The following is a 16,589-nucleotide window of genomic DNA, read 5'->3' as shown; positions in this document are numbered from 1 at the left end:
ACCAAGCACAGAACCTGGGGGGACAGAGCCTTCTCTGTTGCTGCCCCCACCCTCTGGAACTCCCTCCCAAAACTCATCCGTGACTGCACTGACCTCCCATCATTCAAATCACTACTCAAAACTCACCTGTTCCGTTCTGCTTTTAATGTTTAGCTACTTTTATTCATTTACATATTTCCTTGTTTTTTCACTCCCATTACTATTCCTCTTTGTCTTCGATGTCTTTGCTGAAAATTATTGTTTTATTTGATGTGTTTGAACTGTCTCTGTAAAGTGACTTTGAGAACTTTGAAAAGCGCTTTTTAAATAAAATGTATTGTTATTATTATTATTAATGGGTTCAGTTGACTATTTAATCTGCAATTTCCCTGTATCCCAAACACACACCATGTGAAACTGTACGTGGGCAACTGTGCACTCATTGGGTATGGACTAGTTTAGGTGATTGTGGGAAACTCCCAAACTACCAAACAGCAATGAATTCATAAAAATTGTTGCCAGAAAATCTAAAACACAATATGAAATTTGTTGCTGTTTGGTAGCTTTAGACTTGAGTGATTTCCCCACAAGCGCCTTACTGTAGAAACTAGTCCAGAACTCAGATTTCAAGTCTCTGACAAACTGAGAATGTATGGTATCCATTGAAAAACTGTTGGGAGTAATGTAAAATACAGACAAATGAGCTAATACACGATACTCTGATACTGTATTCTTGTCTGAAATGATTTCTTTGGACAAAAGTCAATATAAAACTTGGAATATTTGACTTTAAAATCACTGTGAAGATAAATGTCTGTATGTGCATTTCTGACTCTCTTCAAGATTTTAAAGTCAAAAGTTTCTCCTGGTTTTCAGCAGACCTTCTTGAACACCTCCCAGTCGTAGTTTTCTTGGCCCACCGTCACGGCTTGCAGCTCCTCAGGCTGGAAGAACTCCACCACGTCGATGTCACACACCTTGAAGAACCCTTGCTTGAACGCTTCGAACACTCCCTCCACTGATTTGTTGAAGGCGTAGTCGATGTAGGCGTCGACGAACTCTTTTCTATTAAGAAAAAATAATTTAAAATTGTACAAACTGAGTGCTGATATTGTCCAGAGACCTTGCTTATATAATCCAAGAGTGACTCCACACGAAATCCTGAATGGCAGGACATTATTGGTGCACTGCTCTCTACAGGCTGACAGTTTTAACTCATGAGGATGAATAACTACAAAGTTGGGAGGATACCAAAGAGACAGACTGACTGAACTATAAGACGTTTGAAGGTTGTGAGGCAAACTCTAAATCTGTGCTGCTGTGAGCACTGTGCAGATTGATACATATGGCAGTTCTGTATAAACATACTTGTTCGATGCTGTGACAGGTTTTCCAGGTTCTGTTGGATCGAGCTCAACTTCCTCACCACCCCAGGGCACCTGTAAGGAATGGTGATCACAGCCAGATTAGAATATTGTAGCACTGTAGTAAGTGGGTAAAGGCAAATAACAGACCAGCTGGATCAGTCAAAAAATTACAGCACTTTACTGTAATGCAGCCCATCTAAAATCTAAGACGTTATCTTGTCTCATATCATGATATTAATATAATATGGATATTGCTCAGCCCTAAGTACAAGTTTGAAATAACACCAGCAGTCAGGAAGGCTGTGATTGAAGGAAACCTACAGTGAAAGTAATCTCCGAGCGTTGTACTTTTTCGGGAGTGTAGTCCTCCAGCATGCACCGGCAAGACCTGAAGACACAATGAATACACAAAAGATCAATTTGAAGGAATACTTCACACACACACATAATGAGCAGTTGTATATCAGTAACTAACCCCGGGTTATTCTCGCATGCCTCAATGGTGAACGAAGAATCCAAAAAACAGAGGAAATTCTTGATGAATTGGTGTGAAAGGACGGCAGGTTTAACAACAGCAATGCTACATCAAAACATCCGTGACCCAACTCTCACACAACTTGTGCAGTTTAATCCAAGTCTCATTTATCCAGTTGTATGCTCAGCACTTCCCAAACACATGTACTTTTGCTAAAACCATACTATTATTTGAAACGATCACGCATACGAGTAGCACGCACGGGCAAGTGCATGGTTTGATCTCTGCTCGTGCATTCCATTCAGCAAAGTTCAAACTTATGTGCTTGCCCATGCGTGCTATTTGTCCATGTCTGTGTTTATGCAGCCACTGTTTACTTCAATTCATCAGAAATCTTTTTTGGATTGTTCGTTCACAGTGTAAGCATGCAAGAAATATAGCTTTCTTCACAAATCCAGTGTAACATGGGGTGAGTTACTGACACAGCTGTGACCTGCAGATGTCATCTATAAAGTGTTATAACTCAAAACTACCAAACAGACGACTTAACTTTGTGCAGTAAAGCAAAAAAGTACTTTTGTTCATTTAAAATAGCTGTAGATTGAAACAGCAATACAACAAAAGAAGCATCATTTTTAAATCTTACTCTGCCATGACAGGTTCAAACTCCTTCATGTCGTCCAGTGAGGGTTTGACTCTGAGCAGCTTCTTGAAGAGAACCAGTGGGACGGGCATGTGGATAATGTTGTGGTTGAAGAGAGCCAGGCCGCACAGAACGCCAAACAGGAAGTAAGTCTTCTCGTCCACTTTTGGCTGTTTGGTTGATGACAAACGCATGATTAGGATTTGGTACAATTCAGTGACTGACCCTTAGAGATAAAGCAGGTCGTCCACTGATTGGAAGATCAGCGGATCGATCAGCGGCTCCTCCGGTCTGCATGTTGAAGTATCATTGGGCAAGATACTGAACCCCAGATTGCTCCTGACAGATGTTGCATTGGTGTGTGAGTGCGTGTGAATGGTTACTGACTAGCAGGTGGCACACTGTATGGTAGCCTCGGCCACCAGTGAGTGAATGTGTGTGTGAATGGGTGAATGTGACTTGTAGTGTGTAAAGTTCTTTGAGTGGTCGGAAGACTGGAAAGGTGCTATACAAGGGCATGTCCATTTACCATTTACCATCCCATGTTTTCACAGGATGAGGTAAAATGTACAGTATGTCTTTATTTATCTTACAAAATGTAAAACGGGGCATCACACCCCCCACATTACACCGCCATGTTTCTACAGTAGCCCAGAAAGGACAAACCAAACACTGAAGATAGAGAGGAGGTTTTTATGTAAGTGCTGGAAGCCACTAAATCCTACACGCTGCACCTTTACTTTTCTTTTTAATGTACTGGTCTTACCTTGGGAGGAAACCAGGCCAGAGTCTTGGTCTCGTTGTACATGAACATGTCAGACTCGGGAGCCATCAGCTCATCAAACACATGCAGGAAGAAGTCCTTTTTGTTGACATTCATCACCTTATTGACGTCCAGAAATTTAACCTAGGAAGGAAAAAATAATACTTGTTTTTGCTTGTAGCCAATGGCTTTGTGAGAGAATTACTACTTATCTAGCAAGAACCACGCCACAACAATATGTCGTTTAAAGGTTTAATGAAATACAGGAGTTATTGAATTGTGGTTGAGGTAGAGGGAAGATGTCATCTGTTAGGCTGGTCTGGGAGGATGTAATGAAGACCGGGTAGAGGGAGACTCAGTGTGGGGGTTTCGTCTCAGGCATGTATATCCACCCGAGCACATCACTGGCCCACAGACGTGCCTAGAATGAGACATGGGAGAGGTGTGCACCGGATTGAATAGGAAGGAAGGGGTGAAGGGATGAGGGGATGAAGGGATGAGGGTAGGGATGAGGTAGGAGGATGATGGGATGAGGGGATGAAGGGATGAGAGTAGGGATGAGGTAGGAGGATGATGGGATGAGAGGATGAAGGGATGAAGGATGAAGGGTTGAGGGATGAAGGGATGAAGGGTTGAGGGATGAAGGTTGAGGGTCGAGGGTCGAATGGATGAGGGATGAAGGGTTGAGGGTAGGGATGAGGTTGGAAGATGGAAGGATGAAGGGAAGGGAAGGGTGGGTCGAGAAATCTTGAGACAAACAGGGTAGGATGGGTTGACCCGGCATAAGTAGGCTTGGCAGGTGCTTAGAGGTGTGGTTGAGGCGTGGTTCTGCTCCCGAACCTAAGTTAACAGGTTAACTACATTTCACTAGCAAGAACCACGCCACAACAATATGTCGTTTCAAGGTTTAATGAAATACAGGAGTTATTGAATGTTGAGAATAGATGAATGGATGTGGTTGAGGTAGAGGGAAGATGTCATCTGTTAGGCTGGTCTGGGAGGATGTAATGAAGACCGGGCAGAGGGAGACTCAGTGTCTCAGGCATGTATATCCACCCGAGCTGATCACTGGCCCCCAAAAGAGTCATATTTAAATTGAATTGATTTGAACATGAGCTTGACGGAGATCGTCAAGATTGTTGCGGATATAGGAGCGATATGCCTGGGATGACCAGCGGCCTAGGACCTGAATGGTTTGGTCTGAGATGCCTAGTCTGGCTGCTGTGGATGCTGCACCAATGCGGAAAGAGTGGCTAGAATAGAGTTCTGGAGATACGCCTGAAATGCGTAGGACTTGGTGTAAGTGTGTCTGGAACCAGAATTGATTGGCCATTTTCCTGTTTCGGTGAGAAAGAGTGGGTGTTGAGGTGATGCCTTAGCAGCATACCTGGAGCTGATGTATTTGGTCAGTGGCTCGTATGGGTTGAGGTAGGATTCGACGCGGAATAAGTAGATAGGGAAAGAAACTCCCGACTGATCTGTTTTGCTCCTTCGGAGCGTGAATATGAGTGAGTCAGCAGTGTAGATGGTTATGTCAGATAGACTGGGGTGACAAGAAGGATTATATACGGGTGAAGTCGGGGCAAATTCAGAGCACCTCGGGAATCCCAAAAAGCCAGTGGAAACGTGGATTCTAGGGTTCGGTCAACCATAGGAGATATGTAGCCTGAACGAAGGGTGCGAAAGCAGAGGCTGAGAAGGTCTGATGTGAGTGGCAAGCGCCTAGCTGGGAGAGCCGGCTCCTGTTTACGCAGGCCTTTTATTAACATAGTAACGTGAGAATGGGAGGTTGTAGGACAATGGAAGCCAGTGACGAGTTTGATGAAGAAGTTGATTCCTGCTAAGTAGGACTGGATGGTTTTTTGGATGGAATGAGCATGGGTGATGAAATTGCAGATGGACATGATGTCCAGAGAGGGAAAAGGTAGTTGGTAGGTGGAGTGAAATGCCTTGAAGCAATTACAGCCAGTTAGGTAGGCTGAGAGTGTGCTTGGGGCAAGACTGTTAAGGATGGCTTCTTGTAAAGCATGACAGAGGTTTGACGGCTGTGGAGCTAGTTGAATATTGTGGCTGAAAACGGTGGGATAGGTGTTGGGTGAAGATCCGATTCTGGGGCCAAGCATCTGAATTTCTGGAACGAGAAGCGAGACAATGAGTCAGCGATGCTGTTGTAATGACTGGGAACGTGGGCTGCCCGGAGGATGAACTGGTGTTGAGCTGAGAATAAGGTGAGTCTGCGCAGGAACTGCATGATGGCTAAAGAACGAGATCGACCTTGTTCAGGATCTCTACGACTGCGGTGTTATCGGAGTGGATAAGTATGGACTTCCTAGACCATTCGTGCCCCCGAAGAATGGCAGCTATTATAATGGGATACAGCTCGTGAAGCGCAGAGGAAGGAGAGCAGGACTCTGAGGGAGACAAAAGGATGGACAAGAAAGATTTAGCTTGAGGGATTATGCGGATGGCATAATTGAGATGGCCAAGGAGGGCTAACAGCTGGCGTTTGGTGCATCTGTCTGCTAGAGGGTAATTTGACAGAAGCAGAGAGATGCGCTGTATTTTCTCCAAGGGCAGAGATGCTTGGAAGGAAATTGAATCCAGGGTGTTGCCAAGGAACTCAATGGAAGTGCCGGGTCCTGATGTTTTCTCCTCGGAAAGAGGGACGCCGAGTTCAGAGAAAGCGTTAGTGAGCGTATTGAGCCCGTGGCGAGGAGGTGAGGATGGTGGAGTGATGACAAGAAAATCGTCGAGAAGATGGAGAATGTAAGGGAGCCTGTGGTTGTTAGTAAGGATAGGGCATAGGGCTTCTAAAAAAGAATTGAAGATCTTAGGGCTGCTTTTGCAGCCAGAGGTAAGGCGCACAGAAAAATAATATGCCCCCTTCCAGCAAACGCTGAAAAAACACCAGAAGTCAGGATGAATGGGCAAAACTTTGAGTGCGCTGGTGATGTCAAATTGCTGTATGCTGCCAGCTGCTTGGTTAGCGAAGTGCACGTGGTAACTGTAAAACCCTGTCACTCCGAACGTAGGGCCATGTCGAGTACGATAGATAAATAATCATCCGGCTCTGCTCTCCGTGTGGGAAATGCAGAACGGATGACGTTGCGGTAGAGAGAAAAAGTGAAGGCAAATTCTGTGGGGGTTAGGTCTTTAGACTGTGAGGGTAGTGAGTGGCGGAGTTGCACGGAGCCGAAGTTTGTCTGCACTTCCCTGAGCTGATTAGTGTTGATGACTGATGGCTTAAGAAGCTGGGCTAAATCTACGTAATTACCAGTGAGAATCTGTTGGCATAGTGCAGGAGAGACAGGAGAAGGGCGATAAACAGATAAAGCTGGCTGGACAGGTGGTGCTGCTGTGGCGAGGGTGAAATTGCCAGAACGATGAGAAAATACATTTGGGTGTTGGGGAAGGGATGGGGGTGGGGAGGGGGAGAGGAAGGGATGATGGGATGAAAGGATGTGTGTGCACAGGGATTTTGTGAAGCCTGCGAAGACAGGGATGAAAAGCAAGCTGAAATCATCTGAGAGAATTCAGGAACAGAGGGAGCAGGCACAGGGGGACATACAACCTGGCCCCCACCAGAGGGGGCTGATGATGCAGGCTGTGGCTGAGGCAGCAACGGCCCTGTGACGTCACGCCTGACAATACCGGCAGATGGTGGCACGGGTGAAGAAGCCGGAAGAGCGGGAGGTATGGAGTCTGTTGCTGCATTGATAGAGGCTGAATCCAGTTGAAAAAGTGTGGTTTTGTTGCCGTTGCAGTGGAATGGGATGCCCTCGCTCTGCAGGAAACGTTGGAGGTGAGTGACGGTCCGGTCTCTGATATTGGGCTCAGTTTGAGGACGCGGAGACTGCCGGCTCGCGGATGAGGGCACACAGCGGGTGCGCCGTGGTGAAGAGCCGGGAGCTGGAAGCCTAGGCGATGGGATCGGCTGCCGATGAGGAGAGGGTTGGAGCTGGCTCCTACGCCCGTGCCCGCAGTGTCTGGTCCTCGCTGAAGGAGGAGAGATCTGCAGACCCCCGCGGTNTCTGGTCCTCGCTGAAGGAGGAGCGGAGGCCTGAGATCTGCAGACCCCCGCGGTCCGAGTCGGAGTTGGAGAGATCTCGTTGGCGGAGCTGGAATGGAGACGCCGGGACTGAGGTACACTGACCATTGAACGCAGGCGACCACGCCGGCGTGTTTGGCTGCATTCTGGTTGCTGCTGCGAGTCTGGTGGACCGGTGTCGGACAGATCATTGAACGGGTCGCCGTCTGAATCGGTCGGGTAGATCTGCAGTACCAGATCATGGTAGGTAACGTTAGACAATCTTTACGTTTTGTCTTTGTTTGAATGAAAGTTTTCTCTGTGAAGCGTTTGGCGAGACGTGTGGTCTGTCTGAGCTTGAGAAATCTTGAGAAAAACGGGGTAGGATGGGTTGACCCGGCATAAGTAGGCTTGGCAGGTGTGGTTGAGGCGTGGTTCTGCTCCCGAACCTAAGTTAACAGGTTAACTACATATGTTTAATTACTAATTCTGACAGCTCACCTTCACACAGTCCTCTATTTCTACCATCGACAGCCAATCTTAATCTTTAGTCGATAAAATTTTACATTTACCTAATAATAATTACAATAAAACATTTTGTTTCTATTGGGTAATGGCATGTGTCCAGGCATTTATGTCCGTATATTTTTAATGGAAAATTAAATATAACATCAAACGTCCACTGTAGTTGACTTATTGCTCAAGGAGCACTCAGTCAATTTTACACATAAAGTTAAGAGTTCTCTTGCAGAGCAATGGAACAGATGCTTTCAAGTTGCATTGTGGGAAGTGTAGGATCTGGTGCTGTTGATGTTCTACCCATACCAGCGGTTTTAAGCGTACTTACCAAAAGCTCCCTTCTGAAGGCGCAGTGGTCGGCTGCACCGAGCTGTCTGAAGGTGTCCTCGACCAGATGAGCTCGTCTCAGAGTTAGCTGGAAGATCGGGGCTGGGGCAGAGTCTTTTTCAGGATGCATTAAAGCCATTTGATGCATGAAATGTTGTGCTTCCTGTAATTTCAAAACCCTTCGTTAAAAATCTCTTTATAAATATCTCACAGATAGAAAACAATTTTAAAGTAATATTATAGAGTACAAGATATATATTCTTTAATATGAATGCTCAAATTAAGAAACAATTTATTTTTACACATACTGTACCTTTGCTACAGTTGCAAACATGTTAAAGACGGACATCTTGCAAACCAGAGTGAACAGGAATGGGTAGCGGCAGAAAATGGCGGGTGTGTTTTCATCATCCTTTAAGAAAAACAGTCAATGACTTACAATAACTTATTTCAGTAATAAGCAGTCCAACTGAAAATGAAAAGCATTCAGGACTGACTGTTCCTATAAAACAATTTAACACAGTGTGGCATACTGTGTGTAACGTGTTCATACCTCCACTTTAGAAAAACGCCACCAAAGAGCGACGTCTGTGATGGGCACATTACCACTGATTTCCTCTACGTAAAAGGTGCTCAGTGGGACTTTGTAGGACTTTCCAGCTTTGTTAGCCTGTGAATAAATACATACATTAAAAAAACACTATATACTACTATACACTATATATAAGTGTTTTTGTAGAACATTATGATGTCACAGTGAAGTCGACCTTTGACCGTTTGGATATAAAATGTCACCAGTTCATTATTTTACTGCGTTAGACATCTGTGTGCACAAATTCTTGAGATACAGCCAAAAACATGTTGTGCTAGGTCACAGTGGCCCTGACCACCAAATTCTAATCAGTTCGTCCTTGAGTCCAAATTTGAAGAAATTTCCTCATGTGTTCACAAGAATAGGACGGATGTGGGGTTGAAGTGACTTTGACCTTTGATCACCAAAATTTAATTATTATTATTATTATTAGATTTTATTATGTATGGACATCACAATTACATTGGACAAACCAGATGCACTGCTTGAGAGTTTTAGCATACATGCTAATTCTCAGTTCATCCTCGAGCCCATTGGATATCTGTGCCAAATTTGAAGGAATTAACTCAAGGCGTTCATGAGATATTGCAAGAATGGGACGGACAGATGAACACAAGCTAGATTTAAAATTCTATTAAAGCAGCACCTTTTGACAACGACTTAGATTGTCCATGAAACAGACAAAAGTATAGCTGTCAAAGCCTAATTAATTCATATCAAAGGTAAGTTTCACTGTATCATGTGTCTGAGGATGTGAGGGGTCTGTCTTTGTTTGTGGTGCATGGGATTTAGTTAGTGATGGTTTTCTGTTGGAATGCAAACACCTTACAAATGTGAATGTACAGTATTATGTAAATACTTGGTCTAATATTACAATAATGGAGCATCATCAGGTGATCATATATATATATATATATATATCTCTACATTGTTGTTATACCAGGAGCTGTCCTGTTTGTCAGTGATTTAGTCAATGCCGGTTATTTTGTTGAGTGTTATAAGTGAGCAGTTCTGTAAACTGTCACAAATGTTAAGTTCAATCAAACCTCTCTAAACCCTATGGACTTATTTGTTTTCAGCTATGGTCCAGACTTAACATACATCAAGAGTCAAAATCTGTCTTTATGAGCCTATTCCAACAATAAATGATTCCCTTTCATCTTTGATGACAAATTCAAAAACTGAAGTAGGTCTGACACTAAACTCACTAACTACTGAAATACAAACACAGAGCACTGACTTTGTAGAGGAGCTTGAGAGCTTCCAGCAGGTATTTGACTCCAGGGTTGTGAGTCACCAAGAGGCCATTTTTTAGCATGAAGGACAGGGCCTTCCTGAACACCAGGATGTGCTTCGTTAGTATGGAGGGTGTCAGGGACGACCACATGGTTTCTGCAAACAACAAACACAGAGTTAATGATATATGGTTTATACATTTTCATACAACAGTTTAATCCACTGATGACTTGTATGGTTTTATACTGTACATTTTAAAATTAGGTTGAGGGAAATATAAACTTTGGATAAAATTTAGTGTCTGCTGTTATATACTCAGTGTTTCCAGAGTCTTCTCATGCAGATCTGCAATGATGATAGCCAACCCCAACACATCAGTCATGACATGAGACTCCTCTTGGAGAAGGGGACACATCAGCAGAATCGGTAAGATCTCTGGTGATTTCAGGGCATTTTTTGAAGCCAAAAGCAACCCAATCAGTGGTGTAAGATTTATCTGCATGGAAAAGAGATCGATAAGATAAAATTGCACAGCAAGCATTTATTTGTAAATTAATAAATCAGTGCTCCAAAAGGGTTTAGAGCCTGGTAGGTCACTACACATGACAGGGGTGGTGGGGTAAGGGGAGACTAGATCTCATTAAGTCAATTTACACTCACCAGACACTTTATTAGGTACACCTGTTCAACTGCTTGTTAGCCTAAATAGCTAATTAGCCAATCACGTGGCAGCAGCTCATTGCATTTAGGCATGTAGACATGGTCAAGACGACCTAATAGTTCAAAGTGAGCATCAGAATGAGGAAGAAAGGTGATTTAAGTGACTTTGAACGTAGCATGGTTGTTGGTGCCAGACGGGCTGGTCTGAGTATTTCAGAAACTGCTGACCTACTGGGATTTTCACACACAACCATCTCTAGGGTTTACAGAGGATGGTCCGAACAAGAGAAAATATCCAGTGAGCAGCAGTTCTCTGGGTGAAAATGCCTTGTTGATGCCAGAGGTCAGAGGAGAATGGCCAGACTGGTTCAAGATGATAGAAAGGCAACAGTAACTCAAATAACCACTGGTTACAACCAAGGTCTGCAGAAGACCATCTCTGAACCAACAACACGTCCAACCTTGAAGCAGATGGGCTACAGCAGCAGAAGACCACACCAGGTGCCACTCCTGTCAGCTAACAACAGGAAACTGAGGCTACAGTTCACACAGGCTCACCAAAACTGGACAATAGAAGATTGGAAAAACGTTGCCTGGTCTGATGAGTCTGGATTTCTGCTGCCACATTCAGATGGTAGGGTCAGAATTTGGTGTAAACAACATGAAAGCATGGATCCATCCTGCCTTGTATCAACGGTTCAGGCTGCTGGTGGTGGTGTAATGGTGTGGGGGATATTTTCTTGGCACACTTTGGGCCCCTTAGTACCAACTGAGCATGGTTTAAACACCACAGCCTACCTGAGTATTGTTGCTGACCGTGTCCATCCCTTTATGACCACAGTGTACCCATCTTCTGATGGCTACTTCCAGCAGGATAACGCACCATGTCACAAAGCTCAAATCATCTCAAACTGGTTTCTTGAACATGACAATGAGTTCACTGTACTCCAATGGCCTCCACAGTCACCAGATCTCAATCCAATAGAGCACCTTTGGGATGTGGTGGAACGGGAGATTCACATCATGGATGTGCAGCTGACAAATCTGCAGCAACTGTGTGATGCTATCATGTCAATATGGACCAAAATCTCTGAGGAATGTTTCCAGCACCTTGGTGAATCTATGTCATGAAGAATTATAAAGGGGGGTCCAACCTGGTTCTAGCAAGGTGTACCTAATAAAGTGGCCAGTGAGTGTATATCTGAAGCAAAAGAACAAATTATCTCAGTGATGCATGAACATAATTAAATTAATGTTCTTTACTGATTGTCTGATCCATGGTATTTCCAGCATCTGGTCGAACACTCTGCTCGCTGCCTCAAGGTCCACAGTTAAGGCACCTGCTGTTAATGGAGGCCCACTAACACCAAAAGCAAAAGCAATATGAATAAATTACAATACATTCAGATCACCTTTTAATTCTGAAGCTTAGTTTCATATCTTAACATTATATCTGAGTTTGCAACTGAACAGTCAAACAATAGAAAAAGGACTCACTCAGCCTTGGTGAAACTTGCAACAAGACTTGAACTTGTCAGAAACATCGAGGATATTTCTCTGTTGAATAAGAACAGGGATGTGTTACTATATATGAGACTGATTTGTATGTGCACTTACACAGTTACAACAATAGTACATTTAAAAGATAAGAACCTTTTTGCCTCTGCGTTGCCATGTTTCATTGACAGCCATTTTTGTAGTTTTGTCTCATCAAGCTGCCCAGTTATCTGTCCTTGGTCCAAACCCTGACAAGACAAACATTAGATTTAACTTTAAAGCCAGACAGCATAACAAACATGACAAATTCATCATTAAACTTAAAATTAATTTGAACATTTTTTGATGCAAGAGGACAGACAAAAATCTGTGAAATTCTATAAGAAAAATGAGTCTTTAAATGCGTGAACACATTACCTGCGTAGGTGAAGTGTAAGCAAAGTTTGTATTCCACCCTGCAGATATTTTCCGGTCTGCTTAAACAAAGAAAAGACAATAAAAACAAACTTACAAATGTCATTTAAACTTCCTAATTTACACCACCTTCTACTAACAGAAAACAACATTAAAGGGAGTTTCTTTTCAAATGAATATATTACATAAATATTAATTTAACTGAATATTTACTGCCAACTGAGGCAGTAAACTACAACATTTCTCAGGGACTGTCCAAGAATGAGGAGCATCTTTAAGTCAAAACTTAGTCTCATAGTCTTTGGCAGCCATGTTACTGTCTAACATGCACCTCCTGAGATAATTATAAGTTTAAGAGGAGAAATGCGAGGAAGGTCAGAGACAGATCCACCCCATACACCTCAGTAAAATCCAGTTAACACCACACTACCCATACATACCACTGGGTATGTCTGCTGCACCGTCAGTGGTCCATGGAAGTTGCACCAGAGTGGGAGACAGGCTGTCCTCTAGTTGCCCGGTCCCAATTTGACCTTTGGCCCCATTGCCAAAAGCCCACAGCTGGCCAGAGGAGCTCAGAACCAGAGTGTGACGCCTGGGAGACAAGACACAATTATGAATGTAATGAGAAACGTCATGATGTAAAAGTATTTCCGAAAAACCCTCCTAGTTTTTACCTGCCACATGAAATCTGAGAGGCAGGTCCGTCCAAACCGGCGACCAGTGTAGGTCCGTCTTTGTTAGCAGAGGAGTTGTGACCGAGCTGACCATGGCTTCCTTCTCCAAAAGTGTAAACCTTGCCATCCTAGAAATGACACCATCATATGAAACAATATCTTAGACTGTAATTATCTTTACAACGTGTTAATTAATGATGAGTGAAGTCAGGAGATTTTGTACCTGTGTTAACACAGCAGAGTGAGCCTCCCCACAGCTGATGGAGGAGACACCCAGAGCTCTGAGGGCAGGTACCTGACAGATGTTGAACCTGCCTGTTGAAGATCATATGAAGAAGACACTCATTTTAAAAAGGCAACACATATGAGATCTGCTTATTTAGATGAAATATATATCCCCAAAAACTCGTCTGAACATCTAGATGAAAAAATATTCAGTTTACAGCACGATGAAAAACATTTTTAACTCATCTTCCAAGTCGCAGCTTCTTGTTTTACCTAATCCAAACGAAGATGGTAAAAATTGTTCTGCTGGGAAACCTCATGTGGATGCCACCTGACACACATCACCCACTCAAACACGTCCCACAGATGCTCGATCTGACTGAGACCTGCGGAATTTGCGGGTCAGGTTGAAGCTTTGAGCTCTTTTTTTACGTTCTTCAGGCCGCTCCTGAGCATTTTTTGCAGCGTGGCATGGAACACTATCCTGCTGGGGCGGCTGCAGCCATCAGGGAGTCAAGTTGCCATGAGGAGGTGTACTTGGTCTGCAACTGTGTTTGGGTGGGTGTTGTGTGTCAAGTGGCATCCACAGAAATGCCGGGAACGTCTCCTTTGACTAAAATAGCACAGCTCACCAATGGAGGCTCGTAGCGAGTTGAACAAACATCCAAAATGTAAAGCTTGTACAGGAATACAGTTTATCTTTATGGATTATACTCGTGCCAAATTGACAAGAATACTGTCGACGTATGACTCCGTCTGTCTTGTGTTTCTAGAGTTATGTGTGTTTGCAGACACGTAATGAATCGTTAATATCTAATGTTTCTTAAAGGGAGTTTGGTGTATTATTTTCCACCAAGAACAGGAAGGGAATTAATCTCAAAATCAATCTAGTTGTAGTCTTGCAAATAGTGACCCTGCAAGATCCCCTAACTTTACAAAATCTTACAGTGTGTGACTAGAAACTAGCGCTGTCTTTAGATGTGAGAGGGCATCAGACAATTCTTTTAAAAGTCCTCTAGTCCTTGGTAGGCATAAATGTCATCAAGTGAGTTTGTGACTGTGTTAAAGTATTAGTACCCTTCTCATCCACCCTGTTGACCCCCAGCTGGCCGTATTTATTGGCCCCACAGCAGTACACCAGGCCTGGGAGTGTGAGGAACAGAGTGTGGCTCCCTCCAGCTGAAATCTGAGTCACTGCTACGCCAGTCAGAGCGGTCACCAGGTCGGGTGTGTACTGCAGCGACACCTCCTTCCCCAGACCCAGCTGGCCATGACTGTTCAAACCCCACGAGAAGACGTCACCTCCTGTAAAGTGGAAAATAATTGAGAAAAAGTAAGTCTGTTTCTTAAATATACTTTTACTAAGATGATTTACTTAGCGCTTTATCGTGCCTGCAAGGGATGGAAAAACTGGATGGCACAGATAAAGTGAGATATGAAAATCGAAACCAATACTGCTTTACACATAACTAGAGCGTGCACTGTTCCATATAAACACACACAGATGTCATCACAGTGTTTATTGTTTTACCTTTAGTCAGTGCTAGGGAGTGGGAGTTCCCACATGCAACTTGAATCACCGGTATTTGTAGTGGCAGCGGCACCTGACTGCATGTCGATGAGACAATGATACGTTAAATAATGAACAAAGATTTGCTGACTTTCAGAGTTACATCTATAAACTGAGATCTTGCCTTGGTTTGTTGTTCAGTAGGTGTGGTGAAATGCCTCGCTGTCCATCCTCTCCCGCCCCCCAGGAGAACACCTGCCCAGATGCACACACTGCCAGACAGTGGTCCTGACCACAGGCTATGGACACCACATCGCCCAGCCTCTCCACATGACCTAACGCAGGAGGACAGAGAATCACAAACTGGGATGTGAAGTGGAACAATCTAACCTTGATAACTCCAATCTAACACTACACTAATCAGCCTTAATTGATTGAAACTGAAAGAAAGACCATGTATGTCTTGAAAGTAGACAGACATCTCATATACAAATAAAGAGGCACAGCATTTAAAAACTTTGCTGCCACTTGTAAGTACTCAACTGCAGTGGTATAAAGCACCTACGTACCACCCTACTTCACCTGGGTGTTTTCATTTCATGCTACCTAATACTTCCACTCCACTGAATTTATTTTACAGCTATGATTTCTAGTTACTTTTCACATGAAGATTTCACATCACAGCATAAGATCGTCTTAATATAATGCACTGTTATAGATTAAACAATCCAACACCAGTGCATGAAAAAGTAGTTAAATTGAGTTCAACATCAACCTACTACAACAAAATGTTAATTACATATTAATGCATCAATAATAATAATTCAACATTATAATTTTAAAACTGTATGCAAGAAAATAACTCTTCATAATAAGTACTTTTACCTTTAAAAGTTTAATTATATTATAATAATCATGTGTGTCATTTTGCAGGAGGAATGCAGGATTATTTTACCGTGTAAAACCCTGAATGCACCACTCTCCTGGATGTCCAACCCTCCCATCTGCACTTGAACTCAACGCACAATAACGCGCTTTAACTTTCGTTGCCTTCACTGACCGACAGTAAACGAAACTGAAAGTTAGCTCCGTTTATGAGCTTGTGTAATATGTGCGGTGGTGATTCATAGCTGTCGATGGATGCGATAAATAAACTCATTAGACAAGTAAACACAGTTAAAGTTCCTCATAAATCATAGTTTCGTTCTGTTTGTTTGTTCTTGTGAAGAAGAACCAAAGAAAATGAGATACCACTGCATTATATTTAACAATTTTGAAGTAATATTTAAAGTAAATAAATAAATACTGGCCTAATAACATTAAAACTTAATAGCTTAACTACACTTTTATTTACTTATTTCTTCTTATGTCGGAATATTCTGCTGCCTACCTGGTGTCTTCCCATCTTTACGTTTCTTTCGCCCAAGTTGTCCCTGTGCGTTGTGTCCACATGACAGCACTCCTCCATCCCTGGTGAGGAACAAAGTGTGCTGGTCCCCGCAGCAGATGGAGGTGATGGTCCCGTGGACAGTCCAGGACGCCGGGCTGAGGGCTCTCTGTGGCTCAAACTGTCCACTGGAGCTGTCTCCCCAACAATACAGCTGCACCATGTCTCCACTGCAATCAGCTGATGTGGTTACAGCGTCTGTGCTAATGAGGTTTTATACCAGTTAGTGCT

The 16,589-nt window shown here is 43.4% G+C and overlaps 1 protein-coding gene across 2 annotated transcripts in view; it reads right to left on the bottom strand.

Moving 5' to 3' along the window:
- The window catches only part of LOC126409051 (probable E3 ubiquitin-protein ligase HERC6), an 18,928-nt gene extending 2,371 nt beyond the window's left edge, over window positions 1-16,557 (bottom strand). Inside the window, exons 1-21 of one of the 2 annotated variants that reach the window (XM_050074938.1) lie at window positions 16,302-16,557; window positions 15,096-15,246; window positions 14,933-15,009; window positions 14,479-14,706; window positions 13,400-13,491; window positions 13,177-13,304; window positions 12,940-13,094; window positions 12,503-12,561; window positions 12,242-12,333; window positions 12,086-12,145; window positions 11,852-11,948; window positions 10,244-10,424; window positions 9,933-10,084; window positions 8,654-8,770; window positions 8,414-8,512; window positions 8,102-8,263; window positions 3,231-3,371; window positions 2,468-2,634; window positions 1,668-1,734; window positions 1,348-1,418; window positions 861-1,044 (exon numbers count right to left, since the gene is read on the bottom strand). In XM_050074938.1, the coding sequence (XP_049930895.1) occupies window positions 861-1,044; window positions 1,348-1,418; window positions 1,668-1,734; window positions 2,468-2,634; window positions 3,231-3,371; window positions 8,102-8,263; window positions 8,414-8,512; window positions 8,654-8,770; window positions 9,933-10,084; window positions 10,244-10,424; window positions 11,852-11,948; window positions 12,086-12,145; window positions 12,242-12,333; window positions 12,503-12,561; window positions 12,940-13,094; window positions 13,177-13,304; window positions 13,400-13,491; window positions 14,479-14,706; window positions 14,933-15,009; window positions 15,096-15,246; window positions 16,302-16,521 (2,700 nt within the window). In that variant the 5' untranslated portion in view covers window positions 16,522-16,557. The remainder of the gene's footprint in view (window positions 1-860; window positions 1,045-1,347; window positions 1,419-1,667; window positions 1,735-2,467; window positions 2,635-3,230; window positions 3,372-8,101; window positions 8,264-8,413; window positions 8,513-8,653; window positions 8,771-9,932; window positions 10,085-10,243; window positions 10,425-11,851; window positions 11,949-12,085; window positions 12,146-12,241; window positions 12,334-12,502; window positions 12,562-12,939; window positions 13,095-13,176; window positions 13,305-13,399; window positions 13,492-14,478; window positions 14,707-14,932; window positions 15,010-15,095; window positions 15,247-16,301) is intronic. The other variant, XM_050074946.1, reaches the window with a different exon arrangement.
- Between the last annotated feature and the right edge of the window lie 32 nt (window positions 16,558-16,589).

This window comes from Epinephelus moara, chromosome 2, assembly GCF_006386435.1.
Source record: "Epinephelus moara isolate mb chromosome 2, YSFRI_EMoa_1.0, whole genome shotgun sequence".
Classification (NCBI taxonomy): Eukaryota; Metazoa; Chordata; class Actinopteri; order Perciformes; family Serranidae; genus Epinephelus; species Epinephelus moara.
Note: the sequence above shows the minus strand (reverse complement) of the source record. Positions and strands in the feature narration are given on the sequence as shown.